Source organism: Canis lupus, chromosome 25, assembly GCF_011100685.1.
Source record: "Canis lupus familiaris isolate Mischka breed German Shepherd chromosome 25, alternate assembly UU_Cfam_GSD_1.0, whole genome shotgun sequence".
NCBI lineage: Eukaryota > Metazoa > Chordata > Mammalia > Carnivora > Canidae > Canis > Canis lupus.
This window is the reverse complement of record NC_049246.1, coordinates 47414519-47435411: the sequence shown is the minus strand read 5'-3', so window position 1 is coordinate 47435411 and position 20893 is coordinate 47414519. Positions and strand designations below refer to the sequence as shown.

At 51.5% G+C, this 20893-nt stretch overlaps 1 protein-coding gene across 1 annotated transcript in view; it reads left to right on the top strand.

The window, feature by feature from the left end:
- Positions 1-20893, top strand: part of IQCA1 (IQ motif containing with AAA domain 1) — a 146546-nt gene that overhangs the window by 119987 nt on the left and 5666 nt on the right. The window contains exons 16-18 of the mRNA XM_038574286.1: positions 3549-3635; positions 13776-13953; positions 20285-20523. Coding sequence (XP_038430214.1) covers positions 3549-3635; positions 13776-13953; positions 20285-20523 — 504 coding nt within the window. The remainder of the gene's footprint in view (positions 1-3548; positions 3636-13775; positions 13954-20284; positions 20524-20893) is intronic.

Here is a 20893-nt window from a genome sequence, read left to right as displayed (position 1 = left end):
AGCACTAGCTGCGTTCCCCATTCCCCTCCTGCACCTCGAACCTCCCTGGGCTCTGGGGCGGCCCCCCTCTACCCTGAGCCCTCCGGCTCCATCAGCGTCCTCACCCCCTGGGCCCACTCCATAGCCCTCGCCGGGCCCAGCCACCCACCTCCTCCACTGTGAGCTCCTGCCTTCCGTTCCCACGTGCCCACCAACCAATTTCCCAGTTCCCCGGGAACAGCTGCCCAGCACCTCATGCTTCACACACCCACCGGTGGGATTTCTCTATGACACAACTGGGATCAAAGTTCTTGATTCAAGTCCCTCAGACTCTCCATAGCCTCCAGGATAGAAGCAAACTCCATAGGATGGCCACGGCCTTTATGATGCCTTTGTGACCTCAGGCAGCCCCACGAGGGCACACTTAGCCCTGCTCCCTGGCTCGGGTCTCCAGCATGGCCAGTGCATTCCCCTCTTCAGGCTCTGTGATTTCCTAGAAGCCACTAGAAGCTCAGTCTGCTTGGATCTTTATCTGCAATCTCCATTCTTGGTCACCTGCCTGATCCACTTGTCCCTCTTTCTGTCATGAGTGGGCCTTGCTGACATCCCATTTGCCTCGGGCCGCCCTCCCTTCCCACGGGCAGGTCCTTGAGGGACAGGGACCCCAGCACCACGCACAGCACCGGGCACATCAGAGCTCCTCTAGAAGCGCTAGTGAAGCAAGAGTCACGAGGACCGCTCTCATCCTACATTCTGGTGGGAATGGGCATCGTGTCTACCACGGCCACAGGGCCTTCCAGGCCCAGGGGTGTCGTGCAGACAGGTCCCACCCTGGGGTCCAACCTTTGTCTCACGCTGGTGGGTGTGTTACCCTGTTGTCTGCCTCAGCGACCTCCTGTGTTAAGGGGGACACGCTGGGACACACTTGGCACCATGTGCAGCACGCGGTGAGGAAGGGCAGAGGCGCGGCGGTGGGAGATGGAGGCAAATGATTATTCCCTGGATTGTTCTTGCCCAAGAACTCGCTGGGGAAACCTCTGCTGCTTCCTTTGGTAAGAACGGAGCCCTTCCAAACCACGTCGCCACCAGGGTCCTCCACACAGCCCTGTGTGGCCCCAGCGCAGGTGCCCGGTCCCGTCAGAGCCATGCGGGCACAGGTGCGGGTGACAAGCACAGGAAATGCAGAACTGGCCTGGGGCCTGGGGGGGTGGGGCACCGCCAAGTTCACGGACAGCTGTCCGCCTGCACAGCCCGTGCAACGCCGATGACCAGCATGATCCTAAATCAGGTGCTGGAAGTAAGAAGGACGCTAAGTCACCCCGAGCTGTGGGGACGCCAGTCACCGAGGCTCACGTTGCTGAGAGGCCGAAGGAGGCGAGGCCCAGGGAGGCTCCCGATGCTCCCCTGCGCGTTTCCATCCAGCCGAGCGGCGCGGAGCACGGAGCCATGAGTGGGAACCGTGGGAAAGCTCCCGCTGGCCGCGCGGACACGGGACAGACAGGGTGGGGGGGACACCGAGGCCCGCTGCTCTCGCCGCCGCACGACTGGCCCAGGACCGCAGACGACGCTGGTCTCTGTAAGGACCGTCCTGCGGCGCCCTCCTGCCCTGAAGCTGCGATCTGTTTTAAGAGGGAGCGGGGAGAGTAAGACTGTGCCTTTGTCATGATCAAGTGTCTCTTTCCTAAGAACTCAGAAGCCCGCATCTCGTTTTCTTATTCTCCTCGGGGGCTGGAAGTAGGGACGCTTTGGGCTTCCAGGAGCTCAACAGTGGCCGGGGGAGCCCGCCCTGTGGCCCCACGCAGCAGGCCTGCCAGGCAGCGGAGTCAGGGGCCCACAGCCCGGGGCCCAGAGAAGGAGCAGCTGCCCCGGGGGGCGCCCAAGGGTGTGGCTCCAGGACAGGGGGCACCTGCGGGTGTCGGTCGAGCTTCCCGAAGACTCTGCAGCTGCAGCCCCACGGCGCCTCCCGCTCCTGCCCCTTCCCCAGCTGCGTGCGGGTGGACAGCTCGCTTCGCGTCCCTCTGCCAAGTTTTGCCGTCCGTGGTCCCGGTTGAGCAGAGTGGCACCTGCTGCCGGGGCCGTGGCGTGACTGAGTCATCAGCAAGGGGAGGACGGGCCGCGTCCCTGTCGGCCTTGTGCAACCCATGAGGCCCTGGCCAGGCACATGGCTGCTCCCCAACTCACACCCGGCCACGCCGCCTGGGAATTGAGATCACAATTTGCGATTCTAGATTCTTAAACTCTATGGCTCTGTGTCTAAAAACTAGAGGCCTGTGGCACCTGAGGGGCTCAGTCGGTGAAGCATCTGCCGTGGGCTCAGGTCACGATCCTGGGGTCCTGGGATCGAGTCCCACCTCAGGCTCCTGGCTCAGGGGGGGAGCCTCCCTCTCCCTCTCCCTCTCCCTCTCCCTCTCCCTCTCCCTCTCCCTCTCCCTCTCCCTCTCCCTCTCCTCTCCCTCTCCTCTCCCTCTCCCTCTCCCTCTCCCTCTCCCTCTCCCTCTCCTCTCCTCTCCTCTCCTCTCCCTCTCCCTCTCCTCTCCCTCTCCCTCTCCCTCTCCTTCTCCCTCTCCCTCTCCCCCCTGCTCATGCTTCATCTCTCTCAAATAAATAAAAATTTTTTAAAAATCTTTTTAAAAAATGAAAACTAAAGGCCTACCAAACAGTGGTCGGCTCGTCCTGCTTCCTTCCTGGACATGCTGGTGAGTGTGAGACGGGGAAGGCACACAGCCAGGCACCCGGATTGAGTTCCATGCACGCCTGTCTTTAAGCGTGTGCAATCTGCTCCCCCTGGTACGTGATGCTGGGGAAACAGCCATGGCCACAGTGCCCCCGGCGATTTTTCCACCATTTATTAAACACCTATCTTGGTTACGACTCACACCTGCTGCCTTAATGATGTTTTAAGAAAGATAAAAATAGGAGTACATAACACTATATTTGCTGTGACCGGAGACGGCTTTGATCCATCACAATTTTGCACAAAGCACAAATTGTTGCAAAAATACCCGAACTTTGCTATCCTGCGGGCACTTTGAAGAGATTGTTCGGCGCGTGGCAATTATTCACGGGCCCACGGTAAGTCCCAGCGCCGTCGCGAAGCCCTGCCTGCTGCTGCGGGGGGAGGCTCAGAGCCACCTCCCAGGCAAAACCTCCGCCACAAAGCACAGCCCCACGGAGGTGAACAAATGGCATCGCGGGGGCCCTTGAGCTGACACAGCCTCCCTCCTGATGAGCGAGTCTGAATGAACCTGGGAGCAGCAAGTAGGCTGTAATTAAAACTCGAGGCCCCAGTGCCCGTGTGTTTGCAGCGGAGAACCATCGGTTTATTTCAAGCCACCCTGACTCGAGGCTCCGGGTCCTAGAGCAGAATGTGCGGCCCTGGCGTGTGTCCCGCGTGGGAGGTGGGAGGGGAGGCAGGTGGCGCCCCGGCCCTGCTGGTGCAGCGGAGCCCCCCCAGCCCCCGGCCACCCCGGGGAGCCGCGTCGGGGGCGGGGGGCCACCACACCCTGCTGTTGGTTGGGGACCGGAGACACATACACATGCATTCACAGCCAAGGCTCTCTTCCCGGCAGGTGGCCCGCGAGCTCCAGCCCTCCGTGGTCTGGATCGGAGACACAGAGAAAACCTTCTACAAGAAAGTCCCCAGTGCAGAAAGGACGGTGAGGCTTCTAGATCTTTCTTCACTCGACCTTTTCTTTCCCCCGCGGGGACTCTTACCAGGGACTGTCTCCACTTTCCAAGAACGTCCTCTTGAAGGGAGGAAGGGAGTGAAGGGGCAGCCGTCTCGTGCTGTGTACACGTCTGTATTTGAAACCCGTCAGTGGTCTGATTTTACGAGGAATAATTTAGGGGAAAAAATGAAGGAAAGTATGGAAGAAGCGGTGGGGGGAAGAGAAGCTTTGGACCATGCATGTGACTCAGAGGTAAGAAACAATTCAGAGAATTTGGCTTGGTTGAAGCAAATGGCACACATAGGAGTTATTATTAGGATTTCCTATTGTTCATAATAATAAATAGCAAAGGCCTGAAATTTATGAACAAAGACCTTTGACAGAACTGCTAAGTGCCTGCGTTTGGGGCCCCCAGGGAGCCCGCTCTCAACTCCTTCCTTCCTTCCTTCCTCTGTTTCTCTCCTTTAGAAGAACCCTCCTCCCCCCGAACTTCCCCCCCCCAACAAATCACCAGCAAATTTCCCACAAGTTAAAAAAAAAATTGCAGATACACATGATTGTTATTCCACATCAATTTGCACCAAAGCAAATAGTGGTTAACTGTGAATTTCTGATTAAATTCATAAGGATTTTAATCACTTTCGATGCTTATGTATTATACATCATTTTTAGCAGGTAGAGATGATTTGGATAAAGAATGAAAGCTCCGTCTTTTCTTCCCCCAAATGAGCCTTGATTGCCCTGTCATTTCAGAAACTCTTAAGAGGGCTCATTCACTATTAAATCCTGGGAATCTGGGAGTTCGCTCCCTCTGCTGGCCACGCTGCCGCACATCCGTGAACACAGAAGGCAGGGGTTCCTATCAATGAGCCGGCTCAGAGACCTCCAGAGACGTGCAGGGCGAGTGTCGTGCCAGGTGTCACTCACCCAACGTCGTCAGATAACGGGCAAGGGCTCCGCACGCCCGCACTGGGCATCAGCCTGGGGAGCTAGGAGCCGGGACTTGGGGCTCGTTCATTCATCCTGTGTGTCTGTGAGCAAGTATCCTAAGCTCTCTGAGCAGCCACTTCCTTGGCTACGTCGTTACAGGGCTCCAGAGAGTGCAGCCTACAGTTTACGGGGCGCCCCAGCGCTCTCGGCCGTGACCCCGCGCCCCCACCCCGCGGGCTGTGGCTTTGCTCTCAGCAGTCCTCTGCACACCTGAATCCGTGCGGAACAAGGCGAATGGGAAAGCTGGTGTGTAAGAGAAGCCAGAGGAGCCCCGGGGGAAGGGCCGATGGCCTGAATGACACACGGGCTCAGCAGCCACCTCCCACACCGCCTGAACCCCCCCCACTACTGCTGATTCCAAGAGCCTCAGCCCACGCTCCGGTTCCTGCAGGGCCCCGGATGCATGTTCCTCCAGCAAGAAATTAAGGCCTTTGATGGCAGAGACTTTGCAGTGGACGAATCGGATCTCTCTCCTGTCCAGCTCTGCATTCGAAGAGCCCGTCATCTGCGGGGGGACCTAACTGTGCTAACGCGCAGGAATCACACCCTCAGCTGAGTCCCAGAAGTCCAGAGGGACAACAAGCAGAGGGGTCCTCGGGTCCCCTAACATCCCCAGGGCCGGCTGGGATGGCCCGAGCCATCCCAGGCACAAACAGGGCCGTAGGAGGAGAGTGCCGAGGTGAGGGGGGATCGCTGTGCACATCCCCCAGCTGTACATGGGAACGTGGTCCCCACTCTCCCCCCATGTCCTGGGCCTGCCTTCCTGGGAATCTGGGGCCAGGGCGGACCCAGCTCTGCCCTCCCTCCCCACTCTCAGCCTCTGACTTATGCCCCTACCAGGTCCCTCAGCTGCCAGGGCCAGAGCTGCCTTGAGCACTGGCCACCCCAGGGAAAGCCAACAGCCTTCCCCCTCCCCTGCTCCAGCCTCTGTCCCAAAGGCTCCACGACCCCAAAGGCACTGAGGCACAGAGAAGAAAGTCCATACCTGCTACCATGTCCACCACCCAGAGCTACAACACAAGCAGCACCCCGCATGTGAGGGGTCCCGGAATCTCCCCCTGAAACAAACGCCTCCCTCACAGTGACTTACTCCCCCCTCGATGCCTCATCCTTTAGGTTAAGGCTCCCAAGGTGGTAAAATGTACGAGGATCACCCCGTCCTGAGCAGCAAAGCAAGAGAGAAGTCCAGACTGGCCGTGATGTCTACGGATCTTGGGGAGCTGAGCTCCCGGGGGCAGGGACCCCAGGCCCCACACCCAGGACGGCTGGGAACAGAAGAAGAGGTTCCCAGGGGCACGACTCCTATGTCGGGGAAGCTCCCAGCAACTGGTGGAAGGAGCCAGTTCTTCCCCCGTTTTGCACAAGAGCACAAAGGCGGCAAGAGAGCCTCAGCAGGCCGGGGAAAGTGCGGGGACCCAGAAACAGGTTTGTCTGAATGCAGAGGCCCAGCCCCCCCGTGCGGAGGCATTGCCAGTCCACCCTCCCGCGGGCTTCCAGCCACCGCACCTCATCAGCCCCCGGCCGCTCCAAACCACGTCCTGCGAACTGCCCGTGGGGCCTCCGATCGCAAAGCCCGGGCGCCCTGCTCCAGAATTCCTGCACCACTGCCCACTTCCCCTCCGGTCGTCCTCAACACCCCGAGAAACCCTTCACCTCTAGACTCTGGGGAACCGCCAAGCCCCCCGCGGGCCCCACCCAGGCCCGGGCCCCTCCCCTTCTCGTCCTCCTGGGAGCAGGGCCACCCTCCCCACCGTCTGCGGCTCCAACAGCCAGTCAGCTGTTTGGGGACGACGCGAAGACAGCAAAGAATGAGACCAGACAGGCGGCGGCTGCATTTTCTGCACCATTACCCTTCGTTCCTCCATCCAGCAGGAGCCTTCCCGACATCACGGGGGGCCCCCACGCGGGAAGCTCTTGCTTTGTTGGTGCTGGTGCAGCGGGGTTTTGCGGGGCCGCCTCAGAACAGCAGCTGGAAGTGGCCGCGTGGATGCTAAGCGCTAATTGGAAACTGCCCGCAATAACACTGTTGTGCGGGGCCTGGCGGGACCAGCCGCAGGGGCGGTGGCCGTGGAGGTGGCCAAGTGACTGTGGCTGGCGTGCCGGATGGGCGCCAGGGTCTCGTGCATAACGGGGGGAGGGGGGGGCTCTGAGCTGGAGCCGGGGGCGCCCGAGTGCAGGGGAGCGCTGATGGAACGGACCTGCCTTCTCTTTTCATCCCCTCCTCCTGGGACTCCACCTCACCAGCAGCAAGGATGGCACCCTGGCTGCGGCCCAGGATCAACATTTGTTATCCAAACAGGCTAATTAAGTCCAGGTGTCCCTGCCACTTAGGGACATGCAGGTAGCAACACCATCTGCCTCTGAACCAGCAGGCCACGCCGCCGTCACCATGGCAACTCGGCTGCGGGGATGGGCTCGGACCGCGCAAGCTTGTCTCTCACCAGGCAGAGTGGCCCTGGGATCAGTCCTCCTTCCACCAGCCTTTGGGCAGCTCCCACGCGCACCCTGCACATCCCAGTCACCCACCACCTGCCTTGTTCTCCAGCAAACGTCTAAAAAAGACCGGTCTATTCTCACCACCCTCACTCACTCCGCAACCCGCCACCGTCTGTTTGCTGCCCTCCAACGCCATGGAGACTGCCCTCAAGAAGTTTTTCTTTGACATCCGTTTTTCCAACAAACACTTTGGTTCCCTTGCTCTTCCTTTATGCCGTGTTCAAGATGGATACATTCCACCATTCTGTAAAACCCTCTTCCCTTAGCTTCCGTAGCCCTGGCCGCCTCGTACCCCCACCAACACTTTTCTCTGAGTCTCCTCCTTCCGTGTCTTCTTCGGTGTCTCATTCTGTGTCTTCTGTGTTTCCATCCCAGGCCCATGGCCCAGTTCTATCTCCTTGCCCTCATTGGGCACCATCTCATGTCAAGAAAAATCACACCCAAACCAACGACTGCCTCACTCCATCCCCAGCCCAATGCTCTCCCAGAGGCTCAGATGCAAGCATCCGTGGGAACCTCCCGCACCCTGCTGCAAAGCCTGCCCAGACTCCTCTCCCTCACTACCCGCTACCCAAACTGCTGCTGCTCCTGCATTTTCAAAAGGTTGATTTTATTTGAAATAACCACTCTTCATCAGAGGGCTTTGGATTCACTCTGGTAAAAAGAGCCCCAAATATCACCAAACTCTCCAAGCCTCACCTAAGTGCAGTGGATTATTTCCTGGCACAGGTATAGACATTCCTATGAGGTCTCTTCTCCTAGGATCTCAGCAGAGGGCTTCCTTCAAGGGGCATGGCACCTAGAAGGCATCTTCTCAGAGCTAAGCAGATGAAGAACTATCATCTAATACAATGGAAACTCATGGGAGCTTTATACACAGTCATTTTGAGCTCTGTTGGCAAATTGCTAGTTTCCTCTCAATTGCAAAGCCCCCAGTTTTTCTGTCTCTTCCTTTTAAAAACCTGTGTCCTCAATAGGGCAAAACTGACATCGTTTCCCACCAGCACTTGTATTTCAGACTAAAACACCAATTATCCCTTACTAAGCTTATTAGTAAGCACATTATGCACATTATGCCGTGCAGTCCTCACAGCGTCCCTGTAAGTTAGGCTCCATGATTATCCCCATTTCTCAGATGTAGGGACTCAGGTTCAGAGAAATTGAGCAATCTATTCAAAGTCACACAGCTGTTAAGAGCAAAGCCAAGACTGCGATAAAATATATCTGTATCAAAATCTATGCATTTTAACATTTGCCATATCATCTACCTGTTATTATGGAGGGCTTTTCTTTTCTTGGGCTTTTCTTTTCTTTGATGAGGAGGGGAGGGAGTTTGCACATAGGCTGACCCCCAGGTTAAGTTCAGTATTAAAGAAAAGTCCCAGGCCCCTGGGTGGCCCAGACGGTTAAGCCTCTGCCTTTGGCTCAGGTCCTGATCCCAAGGTCGTGGGATCGAGTCCCACAGTGGGCTCCTTTCTCCACAAGAAACTTGCTTCTTCCTCTGGCTCTACCTCCCTCTCTCTCTCTTTCTCTCTCTCTCTCTCTCTCTCTCTGTCTCTCACAAATAAATTAATAATTTTTAAATAAAATAAAAATAAAAAATAAAGTGCCAGCAAATGCCCCTCCCTGTCCCAGGACAGCCCAGTGTCTGCATCTGAGAGATGGCAGGTTTCTAAAAAGACTTAGGGTGGGGATTAAGGAGCAGCCCTTTCATGAGCAGGTCTTCATCCTCATTGTCAGAGCTATCTGTTTCTAGGATTCCAGGAACTCTCATTCTATCATCCCTCTCCTGTGCTTTCCCCTCTTTTAAGCTCCTCTGTTCTCCTGGGTGGAATCATGCAGGGCCATTGCTTCCTCCTGGTGGAGCTGGAGCAGGCTCCACATTCCTGTGGGTGCAGGCGGAAATGATAGGAAGATGCCTGGTGGTCTGGCCTCGGGCCCAGCCTCCGGGATTTATTTTGCTGTAAAAATTCCATCTCTCCCTCTGCTGTGAATTACATTATAATAAGTCTTCTCTAAACCGAATCCAACAATATAGAAAAAGGATTATACACCATGACCAAGTGGGATTTACCCCGGGTTTAACATCCAAAAATCAATTAATGTGATATACTACTATATCATTGGAAGAAAAGACAAAAACCAAACCATCTCAATACATGCAGAAAAAGCATTGACAAAATCCAACACCCTCTCATAATAAAAGACTCAAAAACATAGGAACAGAAGGGAACTTCCTCCACCTGATAAAGGACAAATACAAAAAAGTCCACTGCTAACATCATACTTATTGATAAAGTATGCTTCTCCCTTAACATCACCTCTTCTCTCCAGCATTATACTGGAGGTATAATTAGGGGGAAAAATGAAATAAAAGGTATCCATGTTGGCAAAAAAGAAGTAAAACTATTTGTATTTGCAGATGGTATGATCTTAGATACAGAAAATCCTAAGGAATCTACTAAAAAAGCATTAGAACTAATAAATAAGTTCAGCAATGTTGCAAAATACAAAATCAATAACCAAAAGGCAATTTATTTCTATACAGTTGCAATGAAAAATCAAAAATTAAAATTAAACAACCATTTATAATAACACCGAAAAAAATAGTTAGGAATAAATTTAACAAAGGAAGTACAGGATTTCTACTCTGAAAAATACAGAAACGTTGTTGAAAAAAGACCTAAAAAAATGGAAAGATACATCAAGTATCTTGAAAGTATCTTAATATTGTTAAAATGGCAAGAATTCCCAAACTGACCTACAGATTCAGTGTAATTCTCATCGAACTACCCTCTGGCTTAACTGGCAGAAATTGACAAGCTCATCTTAAAATTCATACAAAAATTCAAGGAAACTTCAAGAGCCAAAACAATCTTGAAAAAGAAGAACAGAATCAAGGTACTTAAGCTTCCCAATCCCAAAACTTACCACAAAGCTGCAGCAATCAGGACAGTGTGGTGCTGGCATAAGAAGAGACATATAGATCAACAGAATAGAATTAAAGTCCAGAAATAAACCCTTACGTTTACCGTCAATTGACTTTTTGACAATATAATATTTTCAAAAAATGATGCTGGGACAATTGGATAGCCAAAAGAATAAACTTGGGCCCCTACGTCACACAGTATTCAAAAATCAACCCCTAAGGCACCAAAGACCTACAAGAGCTAAAACTCTAAAACCCTTAGAAGAAAATAGAAGCATAAATCTTTGTGGCCTTAAATAAAGCAAGAATGTCTTAGATATGACACAAAGAAAAAATAAGTTGCACCATATAAAAACTAAAAATTTCTTTGCTGTAAAGGACATCATCAAGACAGTGGAAAGATGACCCATAGAATGGAAGAAAATACTTGCAAATCATAGATCGATAAGGGACTTGTATCTAGAACATATAAAGAACTCCTACAACTCAATAATATAAAGACAAATGACCCAGTTAAAAAAATAGACAAAGGATCTGAATATGCATTTTTCCAAAGAAGATCACAAATGGCCGATAAAGACGTGAAAAGATACTGAACCTCATCGGTCATCAGAGGGACACAAATCAAACCCCTTCATATCCACTAGGGTAGCTACATTTTTTTAAGGCAAAAGAATATGTCTTAGATATGACACCAAAAGCTAAATATTTTTAAGAAAGAGAAAAGAAAAGCACGGGGACGCCTGAGTGGCTCAGCGGTTGAGCATCTGCCTTCGGCTCAGGGTGTGATCCTGGGATCCGGGATTGAGTCCCACAACGGGCTCCCTGTGAGGATCCTACTTCTCCCTCTGCCTGTGTCTCTGCCTCTCTCTCTCTCTCTCTGTCTCTCATGAAAAAATAAATAAATCTTTTTTTAAAAGAAAAGAAACACACGTAATAACAAATATTCACAAGATGTAGGGAAACATGAACGTCAGCCACTTTGGAAGGTAGTCTGACATTTTTCTCCAAAAGGTTAAACATAAAGTAACTATGTGATTGAGCAACTCATTTCCCCTGCATGTGCCCAAGAGAAATGTTCGGTGGCACTATTCAGAACAGGCAAAAAGTAGAGACGACCCAACTGCCCATCAGCTGATGATTGGATGCATAAAATGTGACCTATCCGGACAATGGCCATCGTTCAGCAAGAAAAGTGAAGTATGAACATAGGTGAACCCCCAAAAATACTATGTGAAATGAAAGAAGCCACAGATACGCACATACACACGTGTACCACATTTTGGGTGATCCCATTTCTATGGAATATCCAGAATATACAAATCCGTAGAGATGGAAACTGGACAACTGGTTGCCTAAGTCTGGAGGAGGAGTTTGGGGGGTACCATTCAGGGACTGCTACTGGGCACAGTCGTCTGGGGGTGATGAAAATGTTCTAAGATTGAGTGTGAGGCAATGTTTGCACAACTCTGTGAATATATTAAAAACCACTTGATTGGAATTCCTGGGTGACTCAGGGGTTGAGCGCCTGCCTTCGGCCCAGGGCCTGATCCTGGGGTCCCGGGATCGAGTTCCATGTTGAGCTCCCTGCGTGGAGCCTGCTTCCCCCTCTGCCTGTGTCTCTGCCTCTCTCTGTGTGTCTCTCATGAATAAATAAATAAAATCTTTAAAAAGAAAAAACACTCGATTGTACAGTCTAAATAGATGAGTTGTATAGTATGTGAACTCCCCTTCAATAAAACTGATATGGATATATCACAATCATATAAATCTAATAATAAAATATGACATAACACAAAATCATAATAATCAATATGTATTGTAAGCCTCCTTTGCAGCTCTCAACTGGGATAGGCCCTTTCCCAGGACGGGAAAAGCCCCCTGCACATATCCTCCGGGAGGGAGGGGACCCCAGCCGAGCAGAGTGGAGCAAGAGTCTGGAAGTCAGGGTCCTGCTTATTAACTCTGGGACTCAGGATGTCACTTGGTCTCTCTCGGCCTCAGATTCTCGTCTGTGAGTGAGGGGAGGGCTGTCCCCTCCTGGGGAGGTCCCTGTCGTGGAGACAGAAGTACCTGGAACACAGCAAGCCCTCAGCAGCTGCTGCTACTAGGATCATCCAGCTAGAAGATGCATAACCAGCCTGGACATAAGAAGTGGGAAATGCAGCGTCAACATCCTGCCTTGTCCTTGGACATCAGCGGAAGCCCCCAGCCTCCTGCCTCGGTGGGGCCAGAGGTCACCGCATTTCTGCAACTTCCCATTGGGCTTTCCTCCTACCGGCCCCTGGGCCCCAGGGCTCCTGCCCTCTCCCACCCGGCCTCCCTCCTGCACCTTGTCAATGTAGACGTGGAACTGGGCCTTCTCACTGGTCAACAGGAAAGAGAAAGAAGGATGCCAAGCACTGCTGCGGGCACACACGGCCAACAGCCTCATGACGCGGAACGGTCCCCCCTGGGCTTCAGAGCCATGTGCAGCTCCCCCAGGCACCCCTGCCCTCCAGGGTGCTTGGGCACATCTAAGTCCCCCTCTGCTGTGCAGAGCAGTTGGTGGGCCCAGCCCTGACTCCCAGCTCTGCTGGGTCCACCAGGGGCCTCCTGTGGGACACGGTTCCGTAGCACACGGGCATCCTTGTCCCAGAGGCTCTGCAAACCGCCCACAGCACCGTCACCCCTCCCGCCAGCGGTGGCTCCGACACCCTGCCACTCACTGTTATTCCCGAGCATGGGATTCATCAAACACCTGCTCCCCACCCCACCCCTGACCCCTGGTGTCACCAGCCCTCCCTGCCTCCAGGGCTATCCCTGAGCTGGGCTGTGCAGGGCCACACAGAGGCACTGGGCCGGGCAGCAGGGGCTGGTCTCTGCGGGGCACTCACGGTGAGCTCGGACCTGCTCTGCTCCAGGAAAGCCGGGCTGGCTTCTTTCCCTCCTGCTCAACGTTCAGATTCTAATTGGCTCAATAGCCCCCGAGCCAAGTGAGAGCAAAAGCAGCCAAGGCTGCGCTCGGGGCTCCTCTGCGGAGGCTCTCTCCATCATCACCCCAAGCGTCCTCCTCCTCCCCACGCCTCCCCCTCACAAGGCTGTGCCAGTGCAGGCTAATTGAAAGCTGGTGCATTGCCATGGCAACGTGGCCAAATCTGACCCCCGCAGGCTGGAAGTCATCCTCCCTGGGGTACCTCGCATCTTGCTCCTCTCCATCATTAGCGCGCGGAGACTTGGCTAAAATAATACAGGTTCAAACTCTTTCCAAACTGCTTCACAGAGAGAAGTGTCACACTCTTTTGTAACCAAGTGCTTTTCAGAGACGTGAGATCCAGACCTTTGGAGGCTCACTGGCAGGGCCAGCAGCAAAGGCTGTCTTGGGTTCACCCTGGAACAGTTCAGAGGCCTCGCTCCGGCCAGCTCCCTTCCACCTTCCTAGGGTCGAGGTACTAGAAAGGTCACTCAGGTCCGTCCTTCCTTCCTTCCTTCCTTCCTTCCTTCCTTCCTTCCTTCCTCCTTTCCAAATCTGAATGCCAGAGGTGGAGGAAAGGAAGAGCCTATAATTCAAGCCACCCCGACCAGGATGAACTCTGAGAATCATGATTCCCAGAGCTTTGAGGTCGCTCTAACAAACGCCAGCCACCATGCATTCTACAAGTAAGTGTCCTTCCATCCTTAATCCTTTTCCTTGGAGATGGGCTCATTTTCCCCCCTTTCTCTCTTTCTCCCAGATGGACCCGAAACGCCTCAAAAAACAGCTTCCAAAAATCCTGAGACTCCTGAAACCGGACGACAGGATTCTGATTGTAGGGACAACCCAGCGCCCCTTCGATGCCGAGCTTCAATCTTTTTGCAAAGTTTACCAAAAAATTATTTTGGTTCCCAGACCAGACTATGCTTCTAGATTCGGCAAGTACCCCTAAGCCCCTTCCTGTGCGCGGTGACTCAGGGTGGGCCGGGTGGCGTTGGCTTGCAGGCGTGTGACACCAGAGGTGGGTGGGGGCCCTGGTAAAGCAGCCATCACCAAAGGTGGTGGAGGTGGAGAGCCCATGCACCGGAGGGAGCTCCTGGACATTGGCAGAGCCTGGGCCGTAAACACAAACCACCAGGTCGTAGGGGCGAAATGTGCTTGTCCATTCTGTTGTTAACATCCTGCTTTTTACCCAAAACAAAAGGAGACTGGACAGGGATTATTACTGGGGGCCCAGAAGATGACAAAAGTCTTTGTAGGTGCTAATTTTTCTTTCGACAGGGGGATCAGGATGAGGTGTCTTGAACCCACGGTGACGGTGTCTTTCTCAGAGAGCATCATTCTTTCCACTGGTTGATTTTTTTCTTTCTTCTTTTCTCTCTCTTTTTTTTTTTTTTTTTTTTTTTTTTAGCTTTTCATTCTCGAAGTATTAGTCTAGGAGCATGTTGACTTACTTAAAATAACCATTAAAGATAAGACCTCCTTTTTCAGTTTTTTTCCTCTTGAACGAATTCAAAATCTCCTTCTTTTGAAACATATTTTTAAGTGAGAATAATACCAAAAAAATGACCCTGGAAGCAGTGCAGTGAAACCGTAAAGAGCCATGAGATGCAAGCTCTGAGCTTCTGAATCCCGGCTCTGCCACGGGATGACTGGATGCCCTTGACAGCTCAGTTGACCTGCTGGCCTGCACTGTTTCTTCTGTGAAGAGGACTGTTAAGTCCCCAGGGCTGTTGTGACCCTTGTCTGAAGTGGAAAGCACAAACACCCAGCACCGGACCGGTTCCCACAAGAGCCCGGGTGGTGCTGGGCAGGGAGGAAGTCAAGATGGCGGCCATGGGGATGGAGAAGGAGTACGTGACCCGGCAGCAGCTGGCCGTGGTGGTGCGGTGCTGGTTCCTATGATCCGCTGCTGTGTAACCAACCATCCCAGTGGCTTGAAACAACAAATGATTCCATCTCATGGTTTGGAGGGTTCATGGGCTCAGCTGACAAGGTCTCCTTGAAGTACCACAGGATGTCGCAGTCAGGTGTCAGTTTGGGCTTCACCTGAAGACTCGACGGAGCTGGACCTATGTGGTCATTCACTCCTGTGGCTGGAGTTGATGCTGAGACCTCAGCTCTCAGCCAACCAGATAGCCTACACCTGACCTTTCCATATGGCCTTGCACAGCACAGTGGCTGGGTCCCACGGGAGAGCATCCTGAGAGCAAACCTTTCAAGAGGTTCTGACAGAAGCTGGAAAGATTCTTGTGACCCAGTCTCAGAAGTCACACAAAGTCCTTTTCACCAAACTCTACTGGTCAAGAGCAAGTCCCAGGCCAGCCCAGATTCAAGGGCAGTGGAGTACACAAGGATCAGAATACTATAGTGCGGCTCATTGAGGGGTCGTCTTTACCTCTCATGGGGGTGGTGATGATGGTAGTGGTAGTAGCAGATTTGGTATAGAGATGGTGATGGTGGTGTCGGTGTTACAAATGGCAGTGATGGTGGTGACAGCCTGGTACTAGGGAAGAGGAAAGTGGTCACATGGGTGGTGGTGGTGCTGGTGGTGGTAGTGGTGGTGATGATGGCAGCCTGGTACTAGGGAGGCAGTGGTGGTGGTGGTGGCAGTGATTCGGTGGTGGTATGGACAGGATGGTGGACAGAATGGAGTAGTGGTAGAGGTGAGACAGCCTACGGTGGTGGTCAACATTAATAAGAGTGGCGAAGATGACCAGGTCAGACTTGGTTTCTATTCATCCTTCTCTAGTCACAATAGCACCCCCAAAACAGAGAGACTCTGTGACGCTTTCTGGTTGGTCTTAAGCTTCTGTCCCATGTTATCTGCTAAAGAACAACCCTCTACCCCCCACATGGCATAAGCTCCCAGCTTACCAACCACTCCATGTGCAGTGGGAGCTCATTTCTGTCTTGATAAACCGTGATCCTGGCTTCACAAATCAATGCTATACACAAAGAACAGGAGGACTTTGATCTCCATTATTTTTCCATCATTCTAGCAGCTTCTCCATCTCCCAGAGCCTCCAGGCCCTCTGCTGGGTCCTTTGCATTCAACCAGCATTAAAGGAAAAGAGAGAAGACAGTAGAGAGTCTCTCACAGGAGATTTTAGGGACAAGACCCAGAAGGGCCAGCTGTTGTTTCATTCATGTTGCATCAGCCAGAAGGACTCCCACAGCCTCACTGAAGTTCAACGGAGCAGGGATGTGCAGCCCCACCAAGGAAGGGTCCGACATGTTGCTAGGTGGGCGCCAGAAGTCTCTGCCCACTGAGTCTGCACAGAGCATCCCACACTCTTGGCTTTCCCGCTCTCATTCCTGTTGGTCAGATTTCCTCTCTCGATCCAAGGGTTTGGTTTGGGTTGGGTTGGATTTATTGCCGATCTGTACTTTAAGCTACCTTAATGGAATAAGATAGGGTGTTATTCGTTTTAAGGGACCAGATCATTATTCTTGACTTTGGATTGAATAGTTTCTATTGTTTGACAAAACCATAGGCCTTTTAAAAATGAAGCTGTTGATATATATAACAAGGACAGTTGGGTTTTGGGTTTTTTTGTTTTTTTGTTTTTTTTTTTATAAAATGCGAGGCATCTGTGAGGACACAGATCACATTACAAATTCCAACCTGAATCTCCCCGTGGCGGCATCACAGGGGAGGAAGGAGAAAGCAGCCTCTCACCTGTGGGCAGATGATAAACCTGCACACAGGAGTTCTCTTGGGCCCGGGGCTCTGTCCACTAAACCACACGCTTCTCACATATTTCTTCCATGGTGGGTGATTTGTTTAGGTGGCCATTCTTGCTGACATCATAAATGCTGTCCAGCGTTTCCTCCAGTGACCTTGAAGTTTTCATAGCCACAGTGGCTGGGACATCCATCTTAAAGAAAGACTGTTCCTGTCTTCGCAGTGATCAAAAATGGTCTCTTCCAGCCCATAAAGCATGGGCTGCAAATCCATAACTTGGGCCTCTGCTTGGCCATCTATCTACCAGCAGCAGGGTGCCGAAGGTGTCGGGGAACATTCACGATCCCGCTTCTCAAATCCCTCCAGGCAGGCAGCGGGGGGATTACCAGCACCAAGAAGGGAAGGATGGGTCAGCCTGAGGAAGCACAGTCCTTAAGGTTTACCGAGTAGAATGCCATAGCTACCTTCTTTCCCCAAATCAAGCTGTTTCCTTCAGAAAATCCACCCGCAAAGTTGATTAATGCCTCTTCTGGTCCCCAGAAATCCCTCTGGGCCTCCTCTCGCCATATTCCTAATGCTTCCTGCTCTCGCCTTTCTTCCCAGGGGTCTGTTTCACTAATAACCCAATTCATCATAGGCCCCCACCCCAGACCCAGTGTCTGGTCGGATGAGCCCAGTCCACGTCTTCCGATTTTTCTGGAATTCTAGTCCTCAGAGACCACAAGCTCATCTAAATCATATTATCACTTCCTGTGCTTTTATAAAATCACGAATTAAAAAAAATGACTTTTGAGATACTACGTCATCTCAAAAACACAGCTGGGAGCCAGGACAGAATCAGTTTGGAACGTCAAAAGCAGAGAAGGGGATCCAAAGACCAGATTCCCTTCAGTCTAAAGAAGGAAAAGAGAATGTAGATTCGTCTGAAGAAGTGAGGAGCCTTCGCATCCAAGAGAAGGAAGGTAAAACACAGCACTCATCTGGAGAGCCGCTCCGCTGCCTTCAGCACGCTCCATTGGCTGATCCGGCCCTCCCCACCCCACCCCTTCGTCGGTGGTGCTTTCGTCCTCTCCACCTGCACCACTGGGCCAAAGACTCTCAGCAGCCGTGGCTCCGGAGCTCAATGAGCCCCCCAGGCTGTGACTCACTCAGCACCTGACTCCCCTCCCAGCCCCTCAGCTGGTGGCTTTGTAGAAGCAGCCAAAGCTATTCTTTAAAAGGCCAAGTCTAGTTCATCAAATACGAGAAGTCAAAATGATTCTCTTTCCCCTTCTCTGGGTCTTGAGAAAGCTGTGGGCAAGAGGCCAAGTCCCACCATAGCCCTGACTGTCTCCACGGCTTCCCTCCATTAACAAATGGGGAACTTTGCGGGGGGGGGGGGGGGGGGGAAATCAATGATTTGTGTATTTTGAGAACCCTTGGCGAAAACTCTTCATCAGTATCATATCATACATTTTAAGAGTCAATAGTGTGTTGACGTGTACTTGCTAGACCAGAGTAACTGTAGTTTTTTGCTCTGTTTTGAAAGAATCCTTACTTGTAGAGACACTCCTCGTGCTGGGAAGCTGGAGGGCTGGGCTCCCGTAGTTTAGCAGGGAGGCAGGGATGGGAGCTGAGGGTTGGTCTCTGAGAGCCTTGCCTTCCCCATTTGCTTACTGATGGGTCCCCTCCACATCACCAGTGAGAAGCTGGCCTGGGGTACACAAGGCTGCCGCTGTCCGAGTCTCCAGCTGGGGACATCGACCGGGTCCTCGGCTGTAGGGGCAGTGCCCTGTGCTTCAGCATAAAGCACGCTCCCTTCTCCACTTCCAGAGTCACCATTCAGACTGTTAGCACAGTTTTTTTCAACCTTATAAATCTGGACAGGGACACTCTAGCCCCAAGGAATGATGCCACCTGGTCATTGTTCTTATTTTTCCCATACATTGTAGTTCCTAACCCTTCCTCAGTTATAGCCGGGTAGGGGTGATCCTCACCTGCTACAATCTGTTTTACACAACGATCCTTTGACATATTCTGTGTTTAGGTATTAATGAGCATTAGGAGACCTTGGTACAAGGTGGAATGACTGATTATGATTACAATAACAACAGTAACACGGCTACAGAAAACAACGCACCCACCATATGCTAGAACAGGGCTGTCCCAAGCCCTGCGTGTGCACCCTCGTCTTTATTTCTCACTGCAGCCTGAGAAGTGAGTCTGTCTATTCCCATTTTATAGGTGAGCCTAAGATGGATTCAAGCTCAAACAGACTCACCAAGAAAGCAGCAAAGTAGATCCAGGGGGTTATATGTGCTTTGGTCAGTTGGGTGGCCCACGTGGCCCTTGATACCTAGCATCACACAGCTGGGAGACACAGAAGGCCCCCAGAGAACGTGCACGCCTTCCAGCAGCTCAGCTCCCCATGAAGCCAAAGGCCACCACCCCTCCCATCACCACCAAAGTGGATGGTGGAGGTGGATTGTTAAAATGACTCATGACTAAAAATCCCACTCGACAGTGTGGTTCATTGATACATGGCAGCTCATGCTATCCCTGGACCGTAATCAGACCGTTTCGTTTTATCAAATATTTTTTGGATCAACGTATTTGAGTGAGCTAGGCATTTAACAGACCTGACAGTGTTCAGATTATATAATAATGGTCATTTTTTTAAAAAAAATTTCAAATATTCCTCAAAGGAGGTCAAAATGCTTAGGAGACATTTGACCAGACCCTCCCAGCACTCAGAATGGCTCTGAGACAGGCGGCCTTGGCAATGCCTCACCTTTCTCACTGGGTATGACAAAACAAGCCACAGTGAATCTCATGTACTTCCCCTCCTTTCTGGAATGGAGGTAACTGCCTGAGTGTCATATCATTTCAGATGCTGGGTGGGAGTCCACTCTCTCTCTCAAGTTCAATAATTCCATAATTCACTTTCACGACATCCCAGTGTTCTAAGGAGAAATCACTCTGTTACCCCAGGTCCCACTCACCCAGAGGACAACGGGTGTACCCACCCAGGGGGCGCTCAGTGAACTGCTGTTTACAGTTGTTGGGGGAATAAGGGTCAAATTGTACCCACAGGGACCTGAGCCCCCTGGTGATGAATGGAAATTGGAATCTGCATTCCTATTCCACATGCAAAAATAATGCACCAAAACTTTGTAACTAAAAGAAAGTCAAACTCTTACTCCTACAAACACTCGGAAAAATACAATATTCTGATGCACAGAGTATATACCCTCCCGTGTATACCCTATCTGAATTTCCAATTTTGAAATATTTTGAACGACTTTGAAGATATCACATGAAACCTGTACTGAACCTGCTTTCATTTTTCCTGCTTTTGTGGGCCTAGGACCTCAGGACCATTGATATGTTTGTCTCATGGTTGAAAATCACTCCAAGGGGGAAAAAAAAAAGTATTTAGCTATGTGGCTTCCTGCTCATTTGAATTACAAATAAAACTGAGTGTTCCTCCTGTGTGTTCCTTTCTTGATGAGATGCAACCTTGTACCAAGAACTAGATCATACCGTTTTCCCTGTGGTGACCCTTGTTTTTTGTGTCTTTTTCACCATCTTGGATACAACAGTTTTGTGGAAACAGATCATCCAACGCAATGGAGGCATCATTACCAATGCCCTGAATATCAGTTGCCTGGCAAAGGTCACCGATGGCTTCACCCAAGGACACATAGTCCAGGTGGTTAAAGGTGTGCTCACAGACCGCAGAATCCGGCAGCAAACGTATAAACCGCTCACGGCAGTGGAGTTTATTGCAATGCTAGCCAGCATGAGTCCGGTGTACCAGGAGGAAGAAGAGAGCTTTAAGGTAAATGGAGGGCCTGGGTGGCCACTTGTCACATGACCTCCTCCCTCTGGTTCCTGAGTTTCATGAATTTGTCATATATATTGAAATGTGGAAACTTGAAATTTTTGATCAAACATTCTTTCCAGCCTTGCCAGTAAAACATGTGCCTTCCAAAACTTAGGAACAACTGTGGTCTGTGACTTTATACATTAACAGCCAAACTGCAGAATTTTAAATAGCAGGTTTGAAACCACTGGCTTCAAACACACACACATCCACACACATGCGTGCACATGCATACACACACAGATGCCATACATACATGTATGTACACCTTTTCCTGGTTCTCACTGGTTTTAACCTCATATTTCATGTAATAGAACCAGTTTTG